Source organism: Crinia signifera, chromosome 1 (genome assembly GCF_055691185.1).
Source record: "Crinia signifera chromosome 1, ASM5569118v1, whole genome shotgun sequence".
NCBI classification, from domain to species: domain Eukaryota; kingdom Metazoa; phylum Chordata; class Amphibia; order Anura; family Myobatrachidae; genus Crinia; species Crinia signifera.
The window spans coordinates 423619201-423644316 of record NC_139217.1 but is presented as its reverse complement, the minus strand read 5'-3'; the positions used below and the strand labels follow the sequence as shown (position 1 = coordinate 423644316).

The window sequence follows — 25116 nt, the reverse complement described above, 5'->3', positions numbered from 1 at the left end:
TTTATTATTGTAGTAACACACACCCTCACTCATGTGAAAGAGGGGCTGGCCATGTTTATTAAACATGAATCTTACTTTGCTGGGTCAGCTCCTTTGAAGTAAGCATTAACAGATTCAGAGAGTGCTACAGCCACAGGTAGTGTGTCTTGGCTTCCTAAGGTAACAGGGCTGGGGCCACGGGATATACCTAAAAAAGAGACGCATCCATAAGCAAAGAAGAATATGCTGATTTCCAATTCAAAACAAATAAATGACTATACTTTAATATACAATTCCCCCCTAAATTTACATCATGATAAATGCAGTACTTGTTCTTCATAAACTAAAGCCAAAACTAAACCGAAGCCACAGAAAAGGAGATTTATGTTCTTACCTGTTAGATCTCTTTGTTTGAGATCCATAGGAGATACAGGCTGACAATGGGGTATAGGGTTGGCGGTTGATCAAACGGGTTAAACGTTTAGCCTCCCAGCAGCTCAGGCTCCTCCTCCTCACCCCATGCCCCACCTTTACCCTAGGCAGACCATTTTACGTTAGCAAGCTCAAGGAAGGAGAGAGAAGATGAAGGAAGTTAAACACATACAAGTCCATACAACAAAGGGACAGTTAAACCAAGAAATCTTATCCTAAAGGCAGGCGTGTCTGATAGGGATTCCTGTGTCTCCTATGAATCTCAAAGAAAGAGATTTAACAGGTAAGAACATAAATCTCCTTTTATTCTTCGCTCCATAGGCGACACAGTCTGATGCTGGGACATCCTAAAGCAAAGCAATAAGGGCGGAGATGTGCCTGAACTGCGCTGAGAATTATGGCCTAATGCAGAGTCTTGGGAAGCAACGGGATCAAATGCGTAAAAACGTAGGTATGAGCGGAAGACCAAGTTGTCGCTCTAAAAATTGTTCAGAAGTGGCGCCACAGCACATGGCCAGGGAAATGCTTACAGACCTAGTGGAATGTGTCCTTATACTGTACCAGATGGAATCAAAAGAGTCGAGTCCACATAAACCTGGTGAATAGAGGAGCAGAGCCAATGGGCCAAAGTCTGTTTAGACGCTGGCCATCCCCACTTTTGGAAGCCATAAAGCACAAAGAGGGCATCCAATTGTCAAAAAGCCCTATCGCTGGAGACTGGGCCATGATAAGCAGGTCATCCAGATATGGTAGGATTCCGTCTTCTGAGATGGGCTGCCATGACCTACGTGAAGAAATGAGGTACCATGAAAAGTCCAAATGGCAATGCCTGAAATTGAAAATGTTCTCACTGAACAGCAAACCGAAGAAACCTATGATGTTCCAGACATAGAGATATGAATCTTGGATGTCCAAGGATGCCATGAAATCCCCTGGCTCCAGAAACGGAATGATGGAACGTAAAGTCTCCATGCAGAACTTCGGAATGCAAAGAAATTTGCTTAGGGATTTCAGGTATAGAATTGGACGGTAGGAGCCATTGGGTTTATGTACAAGAAAAAGGCTGGCAAAGAAGCCTGAGCTCCTCCGATCTTGGGGTACTGGCATTATGACCCTGGATCTGAATGGCATTCTGCAGTGCCTTTGCCTTGACCAAGTCCTTTGGTAAACTTGTAAAAAAGAGCTGTGTAGTTGATCGGTGTCAGAACATGAGCATGTATCCCACTGGAGACCCTGTCTTGAACCTAATCATCTGTTTGGTTTCCTGCCAAATGGTGGGAAAATGCAACTGTTGACCTCCCACACTGGAGTCCCCAGGAGGTCGTCAGCTTCATCAAGCTGAGGACTAGTCTGCAGGCTTAGGATTCGGGCACTTGGTGGACCAGGCCTGTAGTTAGGACATTGAGAAGGTTTGACCACAGGCTTTACCTTGAGGCTGAAAGGACTGCAAAGTAGTGGTGTGCAACCTAGGAGTTCCTGCGGAGGGCAGAAAAGCAGTTTTTGAAGCTGCTACAGCAGCCACAATTTTTTCCTACTCTGGACCGAAAAGCACTGACCCCTCATATGGAAGCGCCTCTAGTGCTTCCTTATATTCTGAGTCTGCCTTCCAAGAATGGAGCCATAGTGTCGTCCTGGCTGCAACCGCAGATAATAAAACCTTGGATGCTAAAGGTGCTTGAATCTAGGGCAGCCTCCCCCAAATAAGATGCCGCCTGCTGCACATTTACTACCAGCTGTAACATTTCCTCATGGGAAGTACCAGCAGAGATGCTGACAGACTCCTGCCCACTCTCCTAGTGCCTTCGGAACCCACGCAGAGGACAAGGCTAGTCTGGCCACTACTCCTGCATGTGTGTAAATAAGCTTTAAACCGCTTAGGAAGCTGGAAACAACAGTTAGGCAATTTCCAAGCCTCTAATAGCATATCCTCAAGCTGATCAGACCTAGAGAACAACATAGCAGACCTTTTCTTATGCTTAAATACAGGCACCTTAGACTTTGGTGCCTGTTCCGTATCCTCTACAGCCAAAACCTGGCAGCCTTAACCAGAGCCTCCATGTCTATGCGGCAGGGTGCATTCTCAGAGGTTGAGGAAACCTCCACTTCAGAAGAGACAGATCCTGCCTTGAGTAAGAGTGGCTGCAGACCCTGTACTGATGCAGATAAGGAACTCACCCAAGCAGGTTTCAGCACAGGGGGTGCTAAACTAATCTGAGTAGGAGGGACCGCTGGTACGAAGTACTACTGTGGATGATTAAATCGCCAGAAGGTCTACTAGCTTAGCCATGAACTGTGTAAGGGAGGTAGCCCATGCTGGCTCCGGAGAGGAGACTGAAGCCAGGGGCTCCCTCTGCACAGCAACGCACTAAGCACACAAGCCATCCAGCACTTGTTTCTGTAAGGACAAACTCGCACCACAAGATGTATAGGAAAGCAGTTCCAGAGCTTTTGGTGCTCTGCCCTTAGATGACAGGTCTGTGGCAGAAAATCCCCACCCATACAATAACAGCAAGTGTGTTAGCAGGGGCTGTGCAATGTGTAACAATAACCAGCAATGTAATAAAGGTTAAAGAGCGATTTCTCAGTCACACAAACAAGCACTCAGTAACATACAATGCAATAGCGCAAGCAAATAGCTCAACTAACCAGGTTATTTTGACTGGTAGGAGCAAACTGGTATGACCTGACCTTTTAATGGCGGTAAGGTATACAGGGGACAGCAACCCAAGCTCTCAGGTAAATGCTGCAGGAGAGAGAACCTGTGGCAGGAAGCCTCTGTGAGGGAGCGCACCACAAGTCGGGGGAGAAGCTATCAGGGAGAGCCTACATCCCCCACCGCTGACTAAGAACCTACAGGGAAAATGTCCACCAGTAAAGCAGGGGGGAACCCTGCCAGGAAATCCTACTGCCAGCGCTGCGCCCCCAACGCCTGTATCCCTGGTGTTTGAGCTGGGGTGCAACTGACCCAGCTGCTAACTTGTCAGTGCAGCCCAGTGGTCCCCGTGCACGAGCTGCCACCTGCTGGTGGCTTCCTATGCACTAGGAGTCATTATACTCACTGCGTCCCTGATGCTAGGCTGTGGTGCCCTGAGTGCGCAGGTCCCAGCCGAGGTTACACACTCAGTCATGGTGCTGCGTCCACCGGCACTGGGCTGTAGGAGCAGCAGCTCAGGCGTCCTTTGGACGTCCAGCGCAGCTACTAAGCGAAAAATAAATAAATAAAAGTAATTAAATAAGGCTGCCTAAAGCAGCCCCACATATAAAAAGGTACACAGGCTCCTGCCGCAACCAAACGTGAAACTGTCTGCCTAGAGTGGAGGAAGGGCATAGGGGAGGGAGGCGCCTGGGTTGCCCAAAGGCTAAAGGTTTAACCCGTTTTCTGCCAGGTCAACCTCCAACCTTATACCCCAGCATCAGCCTTTGTCTCCTATGGGGTGAAGAATAAACTTCTCATGTGTGAAAATGCAATCAAGTATTTTAATATAACAGTACAGTATGTAATGTAACTTCCAAGATGGGCCTACCCAACAGACCTGTGCTGGTCAATGTTAACATATGTTTATTGTGGCAAAGATTCTGTAAATGTATCTCAATTCCACCCCAGGTACCACACCCAGGTACTTAGGGTGGTATTTAATCATATACAAGAGTTCGTCTATGTTGCAGAGCCCGTAAAAATCCCATCTGGATCCAGAGATAGAAATCCTCCACTATGACCTTTCGGGAGAAGTTGAGATTTAAAACAACTTTTTAACTATCAAAAATATAATGTAGTGCCTTTTGGAAGTATCATGCAAAACTATGTCAACATGAAACATTGCACTTCTACTGAGATGCAATGCAGTACACATCAATCAATCGGGACAATTTGCATCATTTAGAGGACTGTGTTAAAAGAAAAAAAAATCCAGTATCAGTAATCTTTGACACAGCAAATCAGAATGCAAGATGTTAAAAGCTCTGGCTTGCATTTTCAGATATTTTGGGGGTCTGAACAGGGGAGTCAGAGATTTTAACATGTTGCAGATTACCAGAGAACTGGCAATCAACTAAGCGAAACTGGGTGTGGTATGCGGTTCCGACAGTCGGGATCCCGACAGTCATTAGCCCGACGTTGGTATCCCGCCAGTCATTAGCCCGACGTCGGGATCCCAACTGGCCAACCCAGACCGCATGGCCAGCGCAACAAAGCCCCTTGCGGGCTCGCTACGCTCGCCACCTATTGTATTCTCCCTCTATGGGGGTCATGGACCCCAACGAGGGAGAATAGTCGAAGGCCGTTGGGAACCCGGCCGTCTGTGTTTTATCAGTCGGCATCCCGACGTCGGGTTAATGACTGTTGGGATCCCGACGGTCGGGACCCCACCCGGCACCCGCGAAACCATTGGGGGAATGACCTGATTGATGTCTGGGCCCTATCACAGTCATGTACTTGAAATTGATACGAGAAATATGGTATTGTATTAAAATGTATTAGTGCTTAGTAGGTGCCACTATCAAATAACATTTATGTATTTTGTTTTAATTCAGAAAACAAACTGCTAAATAATGCAGAGGATAAGAAACCTACTACTAGGGCTGTATTCAGAATCAATGCATTTGTAATCAGTGTAAAGGACCCATTTCTCATAATAATTGCAGCAAATTCCGGTTAGCTGCAAATATTAAATATCACCAAAATGTATGTAGGAGGAATCTCCAATCCCTGCTACTGTCCCTCCTGCCCCAATCGCATCCCCCATAGGTTACAATGGGGGATGTAAAGCTTTCTGATGTACCAAGATCGAGTAGCATTGCAGTGTCTCAGCGCTAACCGCACATGCGTAGACCCCCAGCACCAGCAGCAGAAGAGCAGAGTGATGCGTCCCTTCATCTGCAGGTTGATACATTCAACTGAAAGGATCGCATATGGAATATGCCACCCAGATCGCCTCGCTTTTGCGGTTCAATAATAAATGGGCCACTAAATGTAGAACAAGCTTTGTGCAAAGCCACAGTTTCACAGGTTCGGATGTGAGATAAGAGAAAGACAAGTACATGACAGGAGTTACAGGAGTACATGACACAGCACTTACCGAAGGTTGGAGTATTTGCAGCGCTGATTGAAGCAGATGAGGATATTGAAGACAAGCTCTCTGCACGTGGAAGTGAGGCTGAGGGGGGCGGACTAGTGTTAGAGGTTACAGGAGGGCTGAATGGCCTAGGCTGAAAATAAAAACAATGAATTAAAATCTCGATAATCCATGGCCATTTACGCGGACACATCATTTCGCCGATCACCAAGCAGGACATTGAATCCCATCTGTCGAGCAAAATGAAAACGGGCCAAGGTCACGGCTGTCGGGATGGATTGACGGCGTGATCCGGGATTGATTACCCCCCAAAGTCTGCTCGCTTTATATTTTCAATTACTTGCCAGTCTAGCCATTTCCAAAATGACGCTGTACCATGCCTTAGTGATGTCAATCACCCCCCCTCCCAATATGGATTGAAAAGCAAACGTTGGTATTGATAGATATGATAAAAACAAGGCAAGAGGCCTAAAATAATATTTGTATCCAATAATTCCTTAATGTTTACAGTGGACCAAAAGGGGAAATACAACTGTACGGAGAGAGTCTTCTCTATAATAAATAACAGCAGAACATTTGTACTATATCCACAATCATTCCATGCAGGATGACTGATAACAGGTAGACATGTGATCAATAGGAAGAACACAGATTTTCAAAGCCCATTGCTTCCTTAAACCTTTGAGTGTCAACATATGTGAAGTCTGCTCAAAATGCCAGCGCCGTTCACATTTGTTATATAAATTCAAATAAAGAATGTGTAAAAAAAAATATATATAAATGATTTGCTTGGCAAATTTCACACCTATTTGGAGAAATTAATTTGGCACACAAAGGGATAAAATAAACACATCACACTTTAGAATGTTATTTCAAAATAACTTCATTGTATTAATGAATCCAGAAAAGCTGTACATAAACAATATAATCTCTTACAATTATTTTAACCTTCATAATTTAGAATGCTTCATTATACCATTTTATACCATGTTCTATATAACAAAAGCGAGGAAGAAAAAGTAATGTGAAAAAAGCAAGGCATGCCTATCGCAAAACTGGACAGTTTATTACCACTGGTTTGGGAAAGGACTTACAATTTCATTTATTCCACCGAGTTTGCTAGCAGAAAGCTTTGGTCTGGATAGAGGCCTTGGCGGCGGTACAATTGTACCAACTGAAAGTGGTGTTGTGGGCCGTGCCGGAGGGGACACTGTTAAAGAAATGAGATTTTAATACTTTTCTTTTAAACAATGATTTCACTCCTAAAAAAAGGTGTTTAAGATCATTTAAACCAATTAGTAGACAATAAATAGGTGGCTTAATCGCAGTTACTGTAATGGCGTCTTTGACCTATAGCGGTAGAACCTGACGAATCAAGCCCAGCCATATTCCAGTAATTACTTTTTATTCAGTTTGGGCCTCAATTCTGCTAGTTTGACTGTGTTAGGTGACTTAATGGTAACATCATAAACTTTAAGGCAGGCGCAGCTATAAAAAAATGTTAATATGCAACATAAACAGCAAGGAATTCTCATTTATAAGCATTTATATGATTATAGTAGTTTATCCATCGGCACAATGATGGTGTGTTGCAACAAACATCACAGCGGTGATCCACTCCACTAAAGAAACAACCAAATTTCCGCATTACTAAAACACTGAGCATAAAACTGGAAATTTTAGCGGTCATACGACCAGGCCGGGGAAAAAAAAGAACTGTAGCTGTAAATGTTAAAGTGCATTATGTAAACTTTAAATACACATGAAATCCTACTATTGCCAAATGTGTACGAGAGGCATTTTGAAAAAGAATGGTCTACAATCTGTTATTGGTTTGGCAGGTCATTATACTAGTGTTTAAGGGTGAGTATGTAGGTGTGCATATGTCTGTCAGAGGACGGTGAGGATTCCCCCGAACGGCGAGGTTTGCAGCTAATGCAGGAAGACTGCTGCATTTAGCCGCGAGCCTCGCCGTTTTGGTGGTCGCACATGCAGTTTCCACCTCGCTGTAAAAACCCAGCAAGTTGGAAATGACGGGTGCAGGGGTGGGACAGTTGAATACTGACTCACGAGCTGTGACGGCAAGCAATCAGCACTGCTCGCCATCACAGCTCGCCAGGTGAGTGCCAATGTTGCTGTTAAAAATGTGCAAAATATCCACTAAAAATGGCAGGGCCGTAGTCAGGGAATATGAATTACTTCAGTTATTGCCGGCAAATGATCTGTAGTGAATTACTGGAAGTTTAATTAAATATTGCACCCAAAAAAAAAAAAAATAATAAATCGATGAGCAGGGCTGGCATTTTAGCTGATATTTTGCACATATGTCAAAGCCACGTCAGCACTCAATGTAAACCCCTAATTCAAGTGCTAATTTTAATAAGGGTTTTAAATTTAGAAATACAAGAAATAAAATGTTCCCCTCAGCGCTGTCTCGTCAGCAGATATATTCTCTATATTCTTTCAGGCCGGACTTAACAATTCCTTCTCCTTCAACCTGGGTGCCAAAACTAGGAAAAAAAGGTTCAGATTAATGAACTGGTATTGAATGACCATTTCAATGGGATAAACCCATAGACACACACCTCACTTATGTGGGTGGCGTTCACATAAACGTTTCTATGTATAAGGCACCTTGGATGGATATGGGCAAATTTATCCTTCACCAGTCACCAAATAAAAGCTGTGGGTGGGTCACTCACCCAAAGATGTGAGTGGGTCACTCACCCATACATGGGTCACTATGTTGCCATAAAGGCATCTTATAACAGGGTCCCAGACAGAGGCTCCACAGTAAGCCAAGGTGCCTTATACAAAGAAACCTTTACATGAACATCGCCCACTTGAGGTGAGTGTCTATGGGTTTATCCCATTGAAATGGTCATTCAATAACAGTTCATTAATCTGAACCTTTTTTTTATCGTTTGGCACCCTGGTTGGAGGAGAAAGTATCATTAAGCCCGGTCTGAAAAAATATAGAGAATATATCTTCTCACGAGACAGTGCTGTGGGGAACATTTATTTCTCGTGTTTCTGCATTGTATGGGTTGGTACCCTTAAGTGTTTTCCAGCTGCAGGCTGGGGCGTAAATAAACTCATGAACAATTTCCTTCTAGTAAACAGAAAAGCATGGAGGAACCATAATGCATGTCACTGCAAAAGTATGCAACCAGTTTACACAAATTGTACAGCTCTCATACCATGCACATAAAAGCATGCAGCTTCAGTGCAGAACATCTATTTTCAGAACAAATAAGACGAGACGGATCTGTATTTACACACAAGTCATATGTAAATCCACTAGACACAATATGCACAGATCAAAACAAACAAAACCACAGAGAAACGGCAAAAAATATAGTAAAATGATCTGTGTAGTATCAAGCTGTTTGGTGACCACACACGATATGAAAACTTAGAAAATAATTGGATTACTAAAAAAACGAAACAAAAAAAAGAGGGGGGTGGATGCAGCAAAAAGACGGACGCAGAAACGACAGGCAAGGTGCACTCTGTGGCACAACAACGCACAACGAAGGTACACAACGCATGCTCGGCATACCATTACTTATACGAACTGTAGATAGGCTACAGGTGACCGATGCGGACTTTGAAGATTTTTCTGAAGAATTTGAGTTTTCTTCAAGGAATACATCATCAAGACAATAGTTGGCGTTAGACAAGCCTATACTGTCTTCAAAAGCATAGCTCCTCAGAGTTCTCTCCGACAAAAAACATCGCATGTTGTCAACTTTCTCAAACGCGCTATGAAACCGCTGAAGCTTCTTTCGGCCGGCGCTATTGTATTTGCTGCTTTCATAAAAGGATGCTCGCTGCCTTTGTGACTGTGGATAAAGAGGCTGTGCGTTTTCTACCTGAGTTTTCACCGTGCCAAAATTATGAATTAGGTTGGCACCAAAATCAGATTGTGTTGCATCTCCAGGATCAGAAATTGGGAAGTCAAATGTGAATTCAGATATGTTATTCGAGGACAAAGCTGTGGGAGAAAAGAGGGAACACCCAAAATGCTCCTTTAGTGCAGCTAAAGGAAAACAAGGGAGGAAATAAAAACACAAACAGTGAAAGTAGATGGTGTCATTGCATCGGCATCAGCACATAGAAACAATACTGGCCTTTCCAGCATGTTAGGATGGTACAGAACGGAACTAAACAGGGTATTTTACAGAGATACTAGATGGCTATGGAATAATAAACCCAGCAAACATCCCCATAATAAACGCAACGAACGTCACCATCAAGTAATAGCCTGCCTTATACTCTGCTAAAGTCAAACAAGCTATACACCGGTGGTTTTGGTGTTAGGGAGAAACAGCACGGAGGACTAGATTCAGAGTTGTGCGCTAAGTGCACATCTCCGAAGGTGTGAGGACTGCACATGCGCGGGATGTATACTGCGCCTGTGCATCTCTCCATCTGTTCGCAGATTCCCCAAGCCGTAGCAGGGATGTGTTGGGGCAGCGTTCCCAGAGACCGGTTTGGACTAGGCCAGGGTCTGCATTACTGCACATGAATTTCCTAGCCTTGCAAGCTGCCAGGAACTGGCCACGATGCGTAAGCCTCAGCTTATGTAGCATGGCCAAATCAAACAAATGGTCGCGATGGTGATCTGAAGGGAATGGTATAGCTTACCGACAAGTCAGGATTCCGAGTCATTTCTCCGACATCAGAATCCCGAACGTCAGGAGCGAGCGCATTCAAGCCTCTTGGCAGGCTCGCTATGCTCGCCACCTATTCTATTCTCCCTCTATGGAGGTCATGGACTCCCATGAGGGAAAATAGCCTGTGTAAGTTGGGATTCCAACTGTCATTCTACTGACAGTCGGGATTCCGCTGTCGGAGAAACGACTGTCTGAATCCCTACAGTTGGTCACAACGCAAGAGGTGTCTATATCATATAGACACCTCCCGCTGCTATTGCATTTTGGTGGACAGAATTGCAAAGCCAATTGTGTGCAGCTGTGCAATTTCATCCATCTTTGAATCCGACCGTGTGTTGGTTAGAAATGTATGTTGATGCTCTGGTTTCACACACTTGACTCCATCAAAGAAGATCTAATATGGAACCATAATGCCAAAGGTAATGCTACAAACATGGTATGAACAGTCAGCGGGAGGGTAGGAAGTAAGAATAGCACTGGGAGCAGGATGTGCGGTATATGCCCACCTAGAACCAGGGCCCATGTGCATTGCACACCATGAATCAATACACCATTTGCCACAGGCACCCAAACAACAACTGCGGTCAGTCAATAAGATAGTCCCTGGCAATCATGGAAGCCATAATCAGTGGCAAACATGGCAGTTACCCTGGCATGTCATTTGTTTCATTAAATCATGAGCCACGAGACATTCAGTATGCTTGATATTCTCCATTTACATAACGGTTTCCATTTTTGAACCCCTGCATTTTGTATTTGGGAAATACATATATACATAAATTATTTTCTATTCAACTATAATTTTAAATACACGTGGGAACACAAAATACTTTTTATGCTCGCACAATGATATCAAAAGGACAGAAAGAGAGCGATGAAGTCACACATTCCAGATGTTGCTGAGCAAGCGCATAGTTCTGATTGGACAATGAGACAACCACAATCTGACCCGTTACTGCTTTTGTGCAACTTGGCCCACCACCCACGTGGTCAAACTGAGGAATATATACAGTGTTAACAGAATGGAAAGAAGACCCCCATTAATACAATGTTTCCTAAGTAGGACTTTATGGTCTATACATGGTTGCTGGATACATTTCAAAAGTTGTTAGGACATGTGGATTAGAACCGGTTTCTCCATCCTGCAGACACGTCATAAACATTCTCTGTGCAATTGCCTGAATAATATAATTTTCATTATGCGACCATAAATTCCAAGGGTTTTACTAAGGAGAAGATTTGGGCTGTAAAACTCGACACCACTGAACGGGTTTTTAAAAGTGCAACGTTTTTACTACAGTACTAGTAATTGTGCATAACAACCTGATCAGGCTTTACCACCAGATAAACACATAAGGATAACATGAATATTACCTGCAGAACCAGAAGAGGACTCAATGGAGTTGCCAAATAATGGGTCCCAGGCTAGAAGGTCACTGTTGGCTCTGCTGCAAAAGGTGATGAATTAGATAAATTTACTGACACACACACGCACCACATGAGCCTGCGTAGGTGCACATATCTCCGGTAGCATGTTTGGTACGGGGAGACTTGTATAGAACTTACTCAGACGATCCTGCCATTTTAAGCTTTGCCATCTCTTCACCTATAAACCATTAAAACAAGACAAAATAAAAACAGCAAGTTTATAACAACCCACTATAAGAGAAAACCCATGAACACTGCATACACTTATAGCAGATGAATAAAACAAACTTACTTGATGCATTCCTGGTCATCTGTGCCTAGAGATGAAACAGAAAATGTATTAGCTAAGGAGGGTGTGGACATGGCAGCGTATTGCTAAAGATGTATATAACAAGCCATATATTTACTAAAACTGCATTAGTGTTCCTTCTAGGAACTAAGCAGGGCATGGCGCTGCTGCACAGGGGCTGCATAAGGGGGGCTGAGTGTGCCTGCCAACATCACCGTTGTGGGCAGTCCCGTGCCGCCGACGTCACGAAAGGGGCATGCCCGGGCTGCGACGTCACTAAAGTGGGTGGGCCCGGCCACAACCGTCGCTCCGCCAAAGTCCCTGCGCTGCTGGGGAAGCCCGGCGGGGACAGGCAGCAGGCTCTTTTAGCGGTGCGCTGCCAGAGGGGCTTTAAAAATCGGGCAGGCTGCTAAAACAACAGGAACACTAATGCATAGTACTGTACATTCTTGGAGTAAAAGGAAATAGTATACAGTGAACCCTGGGAGTAATAAGTAAAGTGCGATACTGGCAGAAAACCAATTTTGCAGATATTGCCATCACTATAAAAGCTTACATGATATTACATATAAGGTCATATAAGGTCATATAAAAGGTGATAACTACAGTGAGTAGAGTAACAGAAAATCACCTCTGCATTTGGCCAGGAAAGTGTAAGCACCTCATGCAGATTGGACCACTTCTAGCACTTGAGCCCACGTGTGCCAGGAGAGGGAAAGTACAGACAGGGCCTGATTCTGGTTCACTCGCAAAAGCAAATTCTCCCTCAGATGAACAAAACTATGTGCACTGCAGGTGGGGCAGATGTAACATGTGCAGAGAGATTTCAGCCATTTTTTTTAAATTGTATATAATGGTTCTTCTTCAATGTTTTCATCATTTACCAGCCACGAGGACTGCAGTTGGGAATAGAAGCACTTCCGAAAATGTGCGAGTGAAGCAAACCGGCGAGGGTATGAATTTCTACTAACTTCACTCAGATTTGGTAAAACACAAAAAATTACACATAAACATAAAAAACCTGTGTCAACCAATTTCAAGTCTGCCCTTTCACCCGATGGGATAATTTGGGGTCGACCTTTTGACTGTCTTTTTACTGTAGCGCTACCGAGCCACACCCAGGCTGAACTCCTGCTGTAATTGTATATACTCACTCTCCAATTGCACTAAAAGTGCAATAGATAGGACCAGCACATCCAGTAAATAGTCAAAAGCAGTATTTAATAGAACATGAAGAAGGTACTCATCTGTACAACAGGCATAGGCAGCTTATTCCATATTGAAGCAGCATGACAGTACAGCCAAAGAGCCAAGCATGTACCCTGACGGGCCGTTTCGGCGCACACGCGCCTTCCTCAAAGGGTAACCTTTGGGGTCGACCTTTTGACTGTCTTTTTACTGTAGCGCTACCGAGCCACACCCAGGCTGAACTCCTGCTGTAATTGTATATACAGTACATGCATATCTACAGAAACACAGTACTTGCTTCATGTATTAATTATTCATAGTAGAACTTCTGTACTGTAAACTGTTTGGCTATACTCACCGGGCTTTGCCTCTGTTTGAAGGATAAGAGGAGGAGGGAAAAAAACAATTATTTATTAGAATTTAGTTCCACAATTCAGTAATGTCAGCAGCAGATATAAATGTGGCTAGATTTCTGACTCCCTGGCTCCTGAGATTATAATACCTTTATCCATTGGCTCCCAACAAATTTAACCCTAGAATGCCTGTGTGTGCGTGTACATGTGTGGTTGGGAATATAGATTGTAAGCTCCACTGGGACAGAGACTGATGTGAATGTTCAAAAATATTCTCTGTAAAGCGCTGCGGAATATGTGTGCGCTATATAAGAAACTGTTACTAAATAAATAAATAATAATCCTATTTACTAAAATTATATAATACATTATACACATGCAAAGTAAAAGTAGTTTGCTGATTATTAAGGATAGTTCTTTTTGCCTTTCACTATATTAAATGTCAGACTCCTTTCTACATACAGTTATATATCTGGATTAACAGTCAGAGAGAAACCCTTCCATCAGTATATGCCATTCACAAAGGACAATGTATCACTGTCACTATGAAACGAGCATACCATGGTAGCAGGTGCTATAGTACCTGACAGCTGATTGGTCTTATTAGTCTGTCACCCGTACTTCATTCTTTCTGACTCTCCTCCGTCTCTTCTGAGGAAAACAGTGTGGTATTCGTGGTTAGCAGGGAGCTTAATGAGCCCCCTGCTGTGTGACCACTGATGCTGCAAGGCATTTGAAGTCCCAGAACACCGTGTGTGCGTGCGGGATGGCATTGTAAAGTTCCAAAATGAACTTATCACAAGGGAACTCTGCACACAACAGTTGGTGTGAGGTGAGGTACCTACCTACCTGGAAATCCTACAGTCTATTCATCATTGTGCTATGGGATTCCAAATGGAAGCCTTATTCTTGTGCGTCTCATTAAGTACAATGATCTAAGAAGAGTTCCTACAGCATTACATAGTCTGCTGTACAGCACATACAAACCAATGTCAGCTATATAGAATTACTCACAGATGGTGCTGGAGACAGGGAGATATTCCCAATGGACACTCGTAGTTCATCCAAAGATGCGATATTGTGAAGAGATCCATTATTTGGTTGCACTGGTTTGATTTCCACATGGAATTTCTTGGGTCCCTCATCTTCAGAATCACTTGAGGAGTCAAAATTATTTTCTTCAATATGTGTCCAACAGTTAAAGGAAATAAAAGAGGTCAATGTGGTCTACATGTAATGAACTGAGCTACATTATGTACCTGAGGAAGAAAACAACATGGTGGGGAGAGTGGTGACAGTTGATCTCACGAGAGACATGATCCCTAGTTACACAGGGGTAGATTTATTAAGCTCGGTGAAGTGATAAATTGTCTGGTTTTTATCGCCGGCCAATCAGCTCCTACCTGTGAAGTTACAGGCTTGGTTTGAAAAATGACAGGTAGGAGCTGATTGACCGGTGATAAAAAAACAGACACTTTATCACTTCACCGAGCTTAATAAATCTACCCCACAATCTCTTGTTAGAGGAAGTGATTATTGTATTTTGTGATATCACAAAAAAGGAAAGAACAGAGACAAGCAACTCAACAACATCTGGACTGACTAGTGTCAGTTGTACATGTTTTGCGCAATATTTGTTTTGCAGTCCTACCAACTTTTTTATTGGGCATTATAAATTTGTTATCTGGAGACCATAGATTCCCGAAAAATAGATGTGACTGGTGTTCATGTATTTGTGTTCCGTTGAAAGTGTGTTCACACGTTTAAGTTGCGTTTTCTACGTTGAATAATACCCCTTTTCCACTAGCAGAAATAACCCGGTAATCTCCACGGGGACGCGCATCTACCCGGGTTTTTCTGCTAGTGGAAATGCTCCCTGTCAAATAACCCGGTTTGGATTCCCCTGCAATCCTACCCAGGTAATGATCAGGGTAGCACCCGGTTTGCACCTGGGTTCACGGTTAGTGGAAACGCTCCCAACCCGGTATATTTGAAAAACAGAGCTGATTGGAGCTTCTGGGGCATTGTTATGTGCATTTTGTATATGTTTATGTGCACGTTTTACATGTCTAGGTACACAAATGGCTCAGGTATACTGCAAACAACAGTTTTCACAATAGTTTTACGTGTCGTGTGTGAAGACACTTTTGAAAAGGTTTCATATTGAATATTTGGGACTAAAATAAAGGCAAAACTTTTTCAAATAAATATTTCTGGTCTATTCCTAAATCAGAAAATGTTGTGTTTAATGGTGGCCCTTTTGGGTAATGGTGGCCCTGTTTTATGACCTCCCCTTTGGTAAAGCCCTTTAAAAAGGCCTTTTCTTATGTAATCTGTAGGAAAAAACAGGCTTTACCTGGGTTAAGTGTAAACGGGGCTGATCCAGCAATTTATCGGGTAGCACTGTAGTGGAAATGTGTCTTAAACTCAGGTCCAACCCGGTATCGATCCGGGTACAAATTACCAGGTCCGACCCAGGTTGCTAGTGGAAAAGGGGTATTATGTATTTGCTTTCGGTAATGCACTAAGGTACACTTCAGGGAGACTTGATCCAGGATCATCGTTCCCAAAACAAAGGCTAGATAGCCAAGTGATAACGGCTGCGAATCTTGAGGACTGCGGACCAAAACTCGCTATAGATCAGATTTTTACTTCAAACAATATTGATTTCTAGAACATTCCGGAACATATTTGCATGTTTCAAGCGTACACAAAACAAGTTTGGCAAGAGACATACATGTAATATAAACCACTTTACTTTTCCTGAAAAAAAAAAAAAAGTGAAAAAAGGGTAGCTAAAGATAATCTTGTTATCATGCGTCCTACTCCTGGTTCTCATCAATGCAAAACTATGTGTACAGTAGCACAATATGTTTCATTTCATAAACACTACCCAAAACACATCGAATTGTGTATGTAAAGCTTGGGCAATAATAAATACTAATGCACATTCAGTCGAACTGTGTTATGTGTGTCCAGTCAAAACGACATGAATGCACAATTTTTCTACAGGATTAAGTCTCCGTGTGGGAGACTTGGGGGTTGTTCTGATTCACTCGGAAAGGCACAATCACCCTCTAATGGACAAAACCATATGCACTGCAGGTGGGGCTGATTTAACATATGCAGAGAAAGAGTTAGATTTGGGTGGGGGATGTACTTGAAATGGATATCTATGTTGCAGTGTAAAAATAAAGCAGCCAGTATTTATCCTGCACAGAAACAATAAAACACCCAAATCTAACTCTCTCTGCATTAGAGAGTGATTGGGCCTTTCTGAGTGAATCAGAATAGCCCCCTTGAACAGTTTTCCCACCAAATATTGATTTTAAATGGAACTATTCATTGCTTTTACCGGACACGTTTGCTGTTGTTCACATCATACAATACCTACCCTTTGACGTCCATTTGCCATGACTTACATTAACCAGTTGGCCATCACAAGCAAAGTGGGATCAATGATCACCTCTCCCCCCTACATGTTACACATCTGGTGAATGAAATCTACCCATTAGGGGTAAGAAGCAGGAATCTGCAGATGTGCGCTAACATCAAAACATTCGGCTTCTGAATGGGTACTGCAGCCGATAACCAGACCTTACTGCACCCATTGTTTCCAATAAGCATATCTAAGTACATGTATGCAATCCTTCATATATAGGACAGTGCAAGATCCACTGACCACAGCAACAGTTAAGGCACCCATACACTATTCTGACTTGTCCTAAGGACAAGTCGGACCAGTTTTCCCTTGAGTCCCCTGGCGGGGGAAGCTGCAGCAGCGGCAGGGGGGGCCGGCAGCAGTATTCAGGCAGTGAGCACCAGGCACCGATGGCTGGGAGCTTGTAGCAGTATTTGCTGGGTGGCAGAGCGGGAAGTGCTGCTGAATTTGAAAACATATTTTGGAAAGACTGGCCGGACACGATTGGCTAAACTCTCTCAGCTAATCAGTGTCCACCAAGTCTTTTCAAAACATGTTTTCAAATTCAGCATCGCTTTTCGTCCCGCCGCCCGGCAAATACCACTACAAGTTCCCAGCCGCCGCTGCTGCACATGAGTGTGCCAGCGGTGCTTCACCGCTGACACACACCTTTGGATCGAACAGCAACCTCGATGTGCACTGATGGGTCCGATCCGATAGATTTAATGTGAAACATGTCCGACCTCCCCACTCCGACCCGATGTGCATGGGACGGCGCATCGAGTCGGAGGGGATGTCAAACACAGCAGATTTGGGCCAATTTAGAAAATCTGACAATTGTATGTGCACTAGGGAAGCCAATCCCGGGGCATTTTTTTAATCCCGGGATTCGGGATTGAAAAATGCTCAATCCCGGGATTCCCGGGATTGGCTTTCCTAATAGAAAAATGCCCTGGCTGCCCCGCAATTACTTACATCCATGCAGGGGCAGCTGGGTTGCCGGGTGGGTGGATGGGCGGTCATCTTAAGGAGCGGGTGCTCAGACACTGCCTGGCATTAGACTGCGCATGTGCAGTCTAATCCCGAAATCCCCGGATTGGAAACTCCAATCCCGGGATTGAAATCCCGGCCTTTTGGGGGCAAAATCCCGGGATCCCACCGATCCCGGGATTGGCCACCCTAATGTGCACCTTTACAATGGCAGTACCAAGAGTAATGTACAAGGGTAGTTAATACTAAAACCGTCTGCAGAAATATATACTATATATAGTCCATGCCAGCAAAGGATATAATTTCGGTTTTCTTCTGGCTTTATACTGAAACCCTCCTCGTCAACAGCAGGGAGATTCTGTAAGATAAACCAAAACCCAATGATAATTTTCAGTCAAATCACTGATGTAGTCTTGTCATCTATACAAATTATACATTTAAAGGACAATTTCACTTAAATGGGGGAGTTTTTAAAAACATTTTTATTAATGGTGGTTAAACATTCAGCTGTTCCTAATCAGAACAGTGCGCGCGCACAAAAACCCTGGGAGAGAACAGTGCGCGCGCACAGAAACCCTGGGAGAGAACAGTGCGCGCGCACAAAAACCCTGGGAGAGAACAGTGCGCGCGCACAAAAACCCTGGGAGAGAACAGTGCATGCACACAAAAACCCTGGGAGAGAACAGTGCGCGCGCACAAAAACCCTGGGAGAGAACAGTGCACGTACGCCCTACCCTTGGAGAGAACAGTGCGCGCACCCTACCCTTAGAGAGAACAGTGCCCAGGGTAGGGTGCCTACCCTGGGAGAGAACAGTACGCATAATGGAAAGAATAACGAAATATCAAAAAAGACCTTTAAAATAAATTTAAAGGCAAAGACCAAAGTAAACTGGAGAATCTATTTGAGAAGACATTTCTGCAATCATTGACCGGACAAGTGTAAAAAACTACAGCAGTTTAGTGACCTGTACAAATCTTCCTTATCTAGGCTAATCATTTCTGTAGACAGTAGTATTCTCTGTTGGTGCAAATCTCTCCAAAACTGGTTATTTGGATAAAATAAGTCAATTAAAAAGCTTTTCCTTTGAACTGGACCTTAATTTCAACGTGAGATGTTGTTACAGAGCTGTGTCAAATACAGGATGGCAGGGGAAGCAGGATTTAAATAATACACATTTGAACAACACACAATACTCACGGAATGACATGTTTCCAGTTCAATGTGCCTCATAAATTATTAACCATAAGCACCAAAACAAGCAAGTCAGAAAGTAAACATTGTAAGTCAAACCAAATTAGGAGCTGCTTCACCGATTTAACCTCGCAGCTATCGGGAACCCACACTTCATTAGCAATGTGATGGTTCTGAGTTAACTACAGCTCCCTGGAATTTCAGTTTTCATTTAATTTTGAAACACACTAAAGGAAAGGTTGGAAAACAGAGATCATGGAATAGATAGGACTCTGATAATAACATTTTGGGTCTAGATGGATAAATGCCTACATGACAGTTGGGACTGATGTTGATGATATAAAGGTCCCCATACACTAGTCTGATTTGGCCTGTTTTCTGACAGATCGGCAGAGAAATGAAAACAGGCCAAATCGCAAGTGTTTGACATCCTACCGTGCCCTACCATCCACTAGGGTGTGGTGCGATGTGTGCTGGGACACGGTGCAACGTTTTAGTGTTTATGTTGACATTCCAGTAAAGACAAAAAAAGAAAGAAAAAAAGGTGGACTTTTTCAATGTCGACCTTACCCAAGTCGACCTAATGACCCTGTCGACCTTACCCATGTCGACCAAAAGTCATGTCAACCATTCTGCTTGTCAACCTAAAGGTGTCTACCTAATGCGTGTCGACCAGAATGCTGGTGGCCTAATGATCCATACCCATTGCATGTAAAAAATTACACTTCAAGTGCCAAATCGGATGTGAGGACTCCTGGGGAGCTGCCAGGGAAAATCATGAACGACTTGTGGCTCAGACAATTGTTTGGGGGCCTTAAGGCAGGCACAACACAGTCTAAGATAAGTGCCAGCATTGGGGCTAATAGGACGGCCGCCAGCAAATCCATTAGCAGCAGTAGATTACACCCACTAATTGGGTATCTGCTTAAATGCTCTGCTCTGGAGTAACATTATTTCTCAAGTCACTGAATGATGGATGAGACATACTATATGCTGCAGTGTAAGAGTATGTATCCGTGCATCCTATCTGCTCCCAGTGTGCCCCACCTTCTTCTCTAGGTATCAGGTTCCATACTGCGCACTTGAATGATACATCATACTGCACAGGACTATGGTGCTTTGCGGTTCTCTATCTGGTACATTATCATGCATGAACTAGCAGTATTTACTAGCTCTATATTTCTCAATGTGCCCAGTCCATGCATTCCCTAATGGTTAAGCAAATTGATGTGTTGGCTAGCCACCGACACACCACTATACAAGGTCCCCTATCACTGCATCCCCCCAGTGGGCCATTCATGTCCCCGTCCAAAGTGGTATCTGCTCCATTTAGGAAACCATTCTGATACAAGCCACTGGTAAAATATGCTGAACCCATAAAGGCCCCCATACACAACACCACGGTATCGCGTGCTGTCTCCTCGCAAACGATGGCATAGATATATCATATGCAATCCTTTTGCATATGATGCATCATATGCAGTGCCAGTCATGGCTGCAGGAATCGACAAATCACTGTAGCCATGACAATATTTGGATCTGATTGGACCCGACTCCCATGGGAACGCGCATCAGATCAGAGTAAGATCACATACGATATGGCACTTTTCACGTGATTTATTGGTCGAAATCATGTGAAAAGGGGCCATGTCCGGCTAGAATATGGGCACCTTAACACCTCGTACACACGGATGCAGGGAGACATGCTTACGCACGATCGCTCAGCACGCATCGCGTTACACCGGCGATGCACATGGCGACATGTGTAGCGCTGGGCTTTGCCAATTGTTTATAGGTAAAGCCCCGCAATCTAGTAGCTAAGACAGGGCAAGCCCTGTATTTTCCTGTGGGGCGATGCCCAAGACTGCGCAATGCTGCCCCAATAGACACGGACCAATCAGTGCTTTAATTCTGAGTGATCTAGTCAGATCGCTTAGCAATCAAGTTAAAAATCACCCAGTGTGTATGCCCCTTTCTGGTCAGAATCTGTTTAATTTGGAGAAATTTTGAAAAAATGTTTTTTTTTTTTTTTTCATTTTGCTCCAACACCAATTTTTGCAGAATTAACCTCAAGCTTGTATATTATTGCATCAGTCCTGGGATAGAGCCAAAAAGCCACCGCACCGCGGGATCTCCTGATTTACTATGTGCACTCAGATGTAATGAAACTGTATAACAACATTCACCCCCCAAACTACCCATCATACAATGTACATCACTTTATCCTGCTTCAAGGTCATTTATTTTGAACAATGCACTGCCTGTAGCCAATCTACGGACTGTTTAGTTTTCTTAATCCATGTAATTAAAAGCATGGTTCAGGATAAATTTGCTAATACACACAGAAATAAGAAAATATTTTTTCATAAAGTGAACTAGATTATCTTTTGGCTCGTGAACGATCATCAGTCATGCCATATCCCTATTTCTGGATTGTTGATGTACCTGTTTTACAAGAGTCTCACAGGATGGGATGTGTATAAAGCAGGTTATCGGATTATCATCTTCAGTTTCCACCAATTACACATGCACATATGATGTTGGGGACAGTAATATACATATTAAGTAGTGTGCCAGAAAGAAAATCAATTCAAAGAAGCACTTACAACAGAACCAGCATCAGCATTCTCCCTGTAAGAAGAGAACAAATCGTTACCACCTAGTGGTTACCTGCATTATTGATCGTGTCAATGATCATATAAATTTTTCAACTTTTTACACACAAATACAAAATATTAATGACAATAAAATATGTATTTCTACACTTAAAATTAAAATCTTAACAAAATATACTTAATAATAACACAAATAGTTCACATTATCTATTAACTCAGTAGTAAGATCCGGTGTGTACCAACTCTACATATTCTAACACTCAAGACTTGTGTGGAGACAAACAAAATGTGTACCAATAGACTTTGTGCTAGTCACGGATATAACCATGCGTAGCAAGAATTCTAGTTCATACAAGCGATAAGATTAAGGATAGCGTAATGCATGATATTATGTCTGAAACAAATAATCTCATCTCCACCTATGTACAGGGATGCTACAAGCATTGTTTATGCCTCACTTCACACTAAACGTTAACAACCTCACATCAAACGAGTAACAGTTGCTTACACCTGGAGTTCCCAACCATATTTTTAAGGCTCCCATACACTGTTTTGGGACTCAATTTCACCTGATTCCGACACATCGGGCCGAGATCAAAATCAGGGCCTTTCCGGCAGCAGGGAGCGGGGATCGCATGCAGATGGGCTGCGATGTATTGTATGCGATCCTGCTGTCCAGGAGGGTCCCGGGTAGCTGGAGGGAGATTGTCTGGATTTTTCGGCTAGCTGAAAATTTCGGACATACCTATTCAATGCGGCTGTTTTGGGCCAAATTTTCTGCCAATGCAGCCTGGTCTTCGCGAAAATAATCGAAAACGGCAGCTTTTTTTTTTTACTTAAACACATGGGAAGGTGAGTCATTTGTTGATCCACTTGTTTCCAGACTGTTATGATTCTCCGACGGTCGAAGTATTGGCACATGAATTGGTTAAATGCAAATTGACCAAAAATAGGAATTTAATACCTACCGGTAATTCCTTTTCACGTAGTCCTTATGGGATACTGGGAATGGTCTTAAGACATTGGGTATTAGAGGGTATCCGCAGGAGACAGGCACATCTATAACTTTGAATCTGGGTGTACTGGCTCCTCCCCTCTGATTTCCCACCCAGGAACCAGTTAATGGAAAAACTGTGCCCGAAGGAGAATGTACATATGAGAGGAATAACTTATATGTCACCTATGTAAACATAAGTGTGAAATGTGTGGTGAGATTCATGCCAGCACACCCGCATTCATCAAAATAATAAACAACTATAATACCACCAACTGGGTGGATTTTCTTTAACAAGGTCACTGAACTAGACCTTAGAACCAGAAGACAATAAAGTGAACTTCTGAACTTTAAACAGCAGAATAAGCTGCAGCCAGACCCCCGCACAGGGCAGGCGCCCAGTATCCCATAAGGACTACGTGAAAAGGAATTACCGGTAGGTATTAAATTCCTATTTTCACTAACGTCCTTTATGGGATACTGGGAATGGTCTTAAGACATTGGGGATGTCCCAAAGCTTCCAGAAAGGGAGGGTACGTGCGGAGACTGCTGCAGTACTGCCTGCCCAAACTGGGTATCCTCTTTGGCCAAGGCATCAAACTTGTAAAATTTTACAAAGGTGTGTTGCCCCGACCATGTAGCAGCTCTACAGAGCTGCAGAGCTGACACACCCCGAGCAGCCGCCCAGGATGCGCCCACCGATCTGGTGGAATGAGCCTTTAAAACAGGAGGAGGTGTCGGCATGCCTGCCGTCACATAGGCTTGCTGGATTGTAGTCCTAATCCATCTAGCAATGGATTGCTTAGATGCAGGGTGTCCCTTCTTTTGTGCGTCATACAGGATAAATAGACAATCTGTCTTCCTGATTCTTGAAGTCCTTTGGACATACACACGCAAGACACGCACCACATCCAGCGATACCGGAATATCCGGTGAACTAGACGCAGGCGGGACTACAATTGGCTGATTAAGGTGAAAGGAAGAAATCACCTTAGGGAGAAATCGCGGGTTTGTTCTCAACTCCGCTCTGTCTGAGTGAAAAATTAGATAGGGACTCTTACAGGAAAGAGCTCCCAATTCAGACACTCTCCTAGCCGAGGCAAGGGCCAAAAGGACCACCGCCTTCCAGGTGATATACCGCATTTCTATCGACTCCAAAGGCTCAAACCAGGAGGATTGAAGGAAGTTTAGGACGACGTCCAAACTCCAAGGAGGTGTAGGAGGTACAAAGGGAGGCTGGATGTGAAGCACTCCCTGAAGGAATGTTTGTACTTCCGGGATGACAGCCAATTTTCTTTGGAAGAATATGGACAGGGCCGAAATCTGGACCTTTAGTGAGCCCAGACGGAGACCCAAATCCAATCCCGCTTGTAGGAAGCACAATAACCTGTTCAGGTTAAACTTTGCTGGAGGGACCTTCTGCTCCTCACACCAACCCACGTACTTTCTCCAGATCTTGTAGTAGTGGGTGTTTGTTATCGGCTTTCTGGCCTGAATCATCGTGGTGATTACTGATGAGTGCAGACCTTTCTGAGCTAAGATTTGCCGCTCAGCCTCCATGCCGACAAACGTAGCCGCCCTAAATCTTGGAAGACGCACGGGCCCTGTGTGAGTAGATCTCTCCTTAGAGGAAGAGGCCAAGGATCTTCGATCAGCAGGCTCTGTAGATCCGCGAACCAAGCCCTTCTTGGCCAGTCCGGAGCCACCAGAATGGCTTCCACTCCCTGACTTCGAACCCTTTTTAGCACCCTTGTCAGCAGTGGTATGGGTGGAAACAGGTACACCAAGGGAAACACCCATGGAATTGTCAGGGCGTCCATCGCTAATGCGCAGGGATCCCTGGTCCTTGTGCAGTACCTGGGGACCTTGTGGTTTAACCGGGATGCCATCAGATCTATCGATGGCTGGCCCCAACGGTCCACGATTGCTGCAAAAACCTGTGAATTCAGGCTCCATTCCCCGGGGTGGAGGGCGTGACGGCTCAGAAAGTCCGCCTCCCAATTGTCCACACCCGGGATAAAGATGGCCGACAGAGCCACCACGTACATTTCCGCCCAAGCCAGGATCTTGGAAGCTTCCTTCATGCAAGTCCTGCTTTTCGTGCCTCCCTGGCGATTTATGTAGGCCACAGTTGTGGCGTTGTCGGACTGTATCTGGAGTGCCCGACCTTGGAGGAGATCCTGGGCTTGTAACACTGCATAGTATACAGCTCTGAGCTCCGGGATATTGATGTGGAGTCTCGCTTCCCACCGAGTCCACTGACCTTGAAAGGTTCTGTCCATGGTCACAGCCCCCCATCCCAGCAGACTCGCATCCGTCGTGAGTCGCACCCAATCCTGGATGCCAAATCTCCGACCTGCAAGCAGGTTTGACTCCTGAGTCCACCATAGAAGGGACTGCCTGGACTGATGCGACAGAGAAATCCTCTTGAACATCAGGAGATGGGAGCCCGACCATTTTGACAACAGATCCAGTTGGAACACC

The 25116-nt window shown here is 44.1% G+C and overlaps 1 protein-coding gene across 6 annotated transcripts in view; it reads right to left on the bottom strand.

Annotated features, from left to right (window-relative positions):
- The window catches only part of FCHO2 (FCH and mu domain containing endocytic adaptor 2), a 113495-nt gene that overhangs the window by 14516 nt on the left and 73863 nt on the right, over positions 1–25116 (bottom strand). The window contains exons 11-21 of one of the 6 annotated variants that reach the window (XM_083151892.1): positions 21630–21654; positions 18132–18189; positions 14435–14607; positions 13426–13437; positions 11883–11907; positions 11729–11768; positions 11537–11610; positions 9046–9525; positions 6578–6693; positions 5487–5616; positions 76–187 (exon numbers count right to left, since the gene is read on the bottom strand). In XM_083151892.1, the coding sequence (XP_083008018.1) occupies positions 76–187; positions 5487–5616; positions 6578–6693; positions 9046–9525; positions 11537–11610; positions 11729–11768; positions 11883–11907; positions 13426–13437; positions 14435–14607; positions 18132–18189; positions 21630–21654 (1245 nt within the window). The remainder of the gene's footprint in view (positions 1–75; positions 188–5486; positions 5617–6577; positions 6694–9045; positions 9526–11536; positions 11611–11728; positions 11769–11882; positions 11908–13425; positions 13438–14434; positions 14608–18131; positions 18190–21629; positions 21655–25116) is intronic. The other 5 variants (XM_083151894.1, XM_083151893.1, XM_083151895.1 and 2 more) reach the window with 5 other exon arrangements.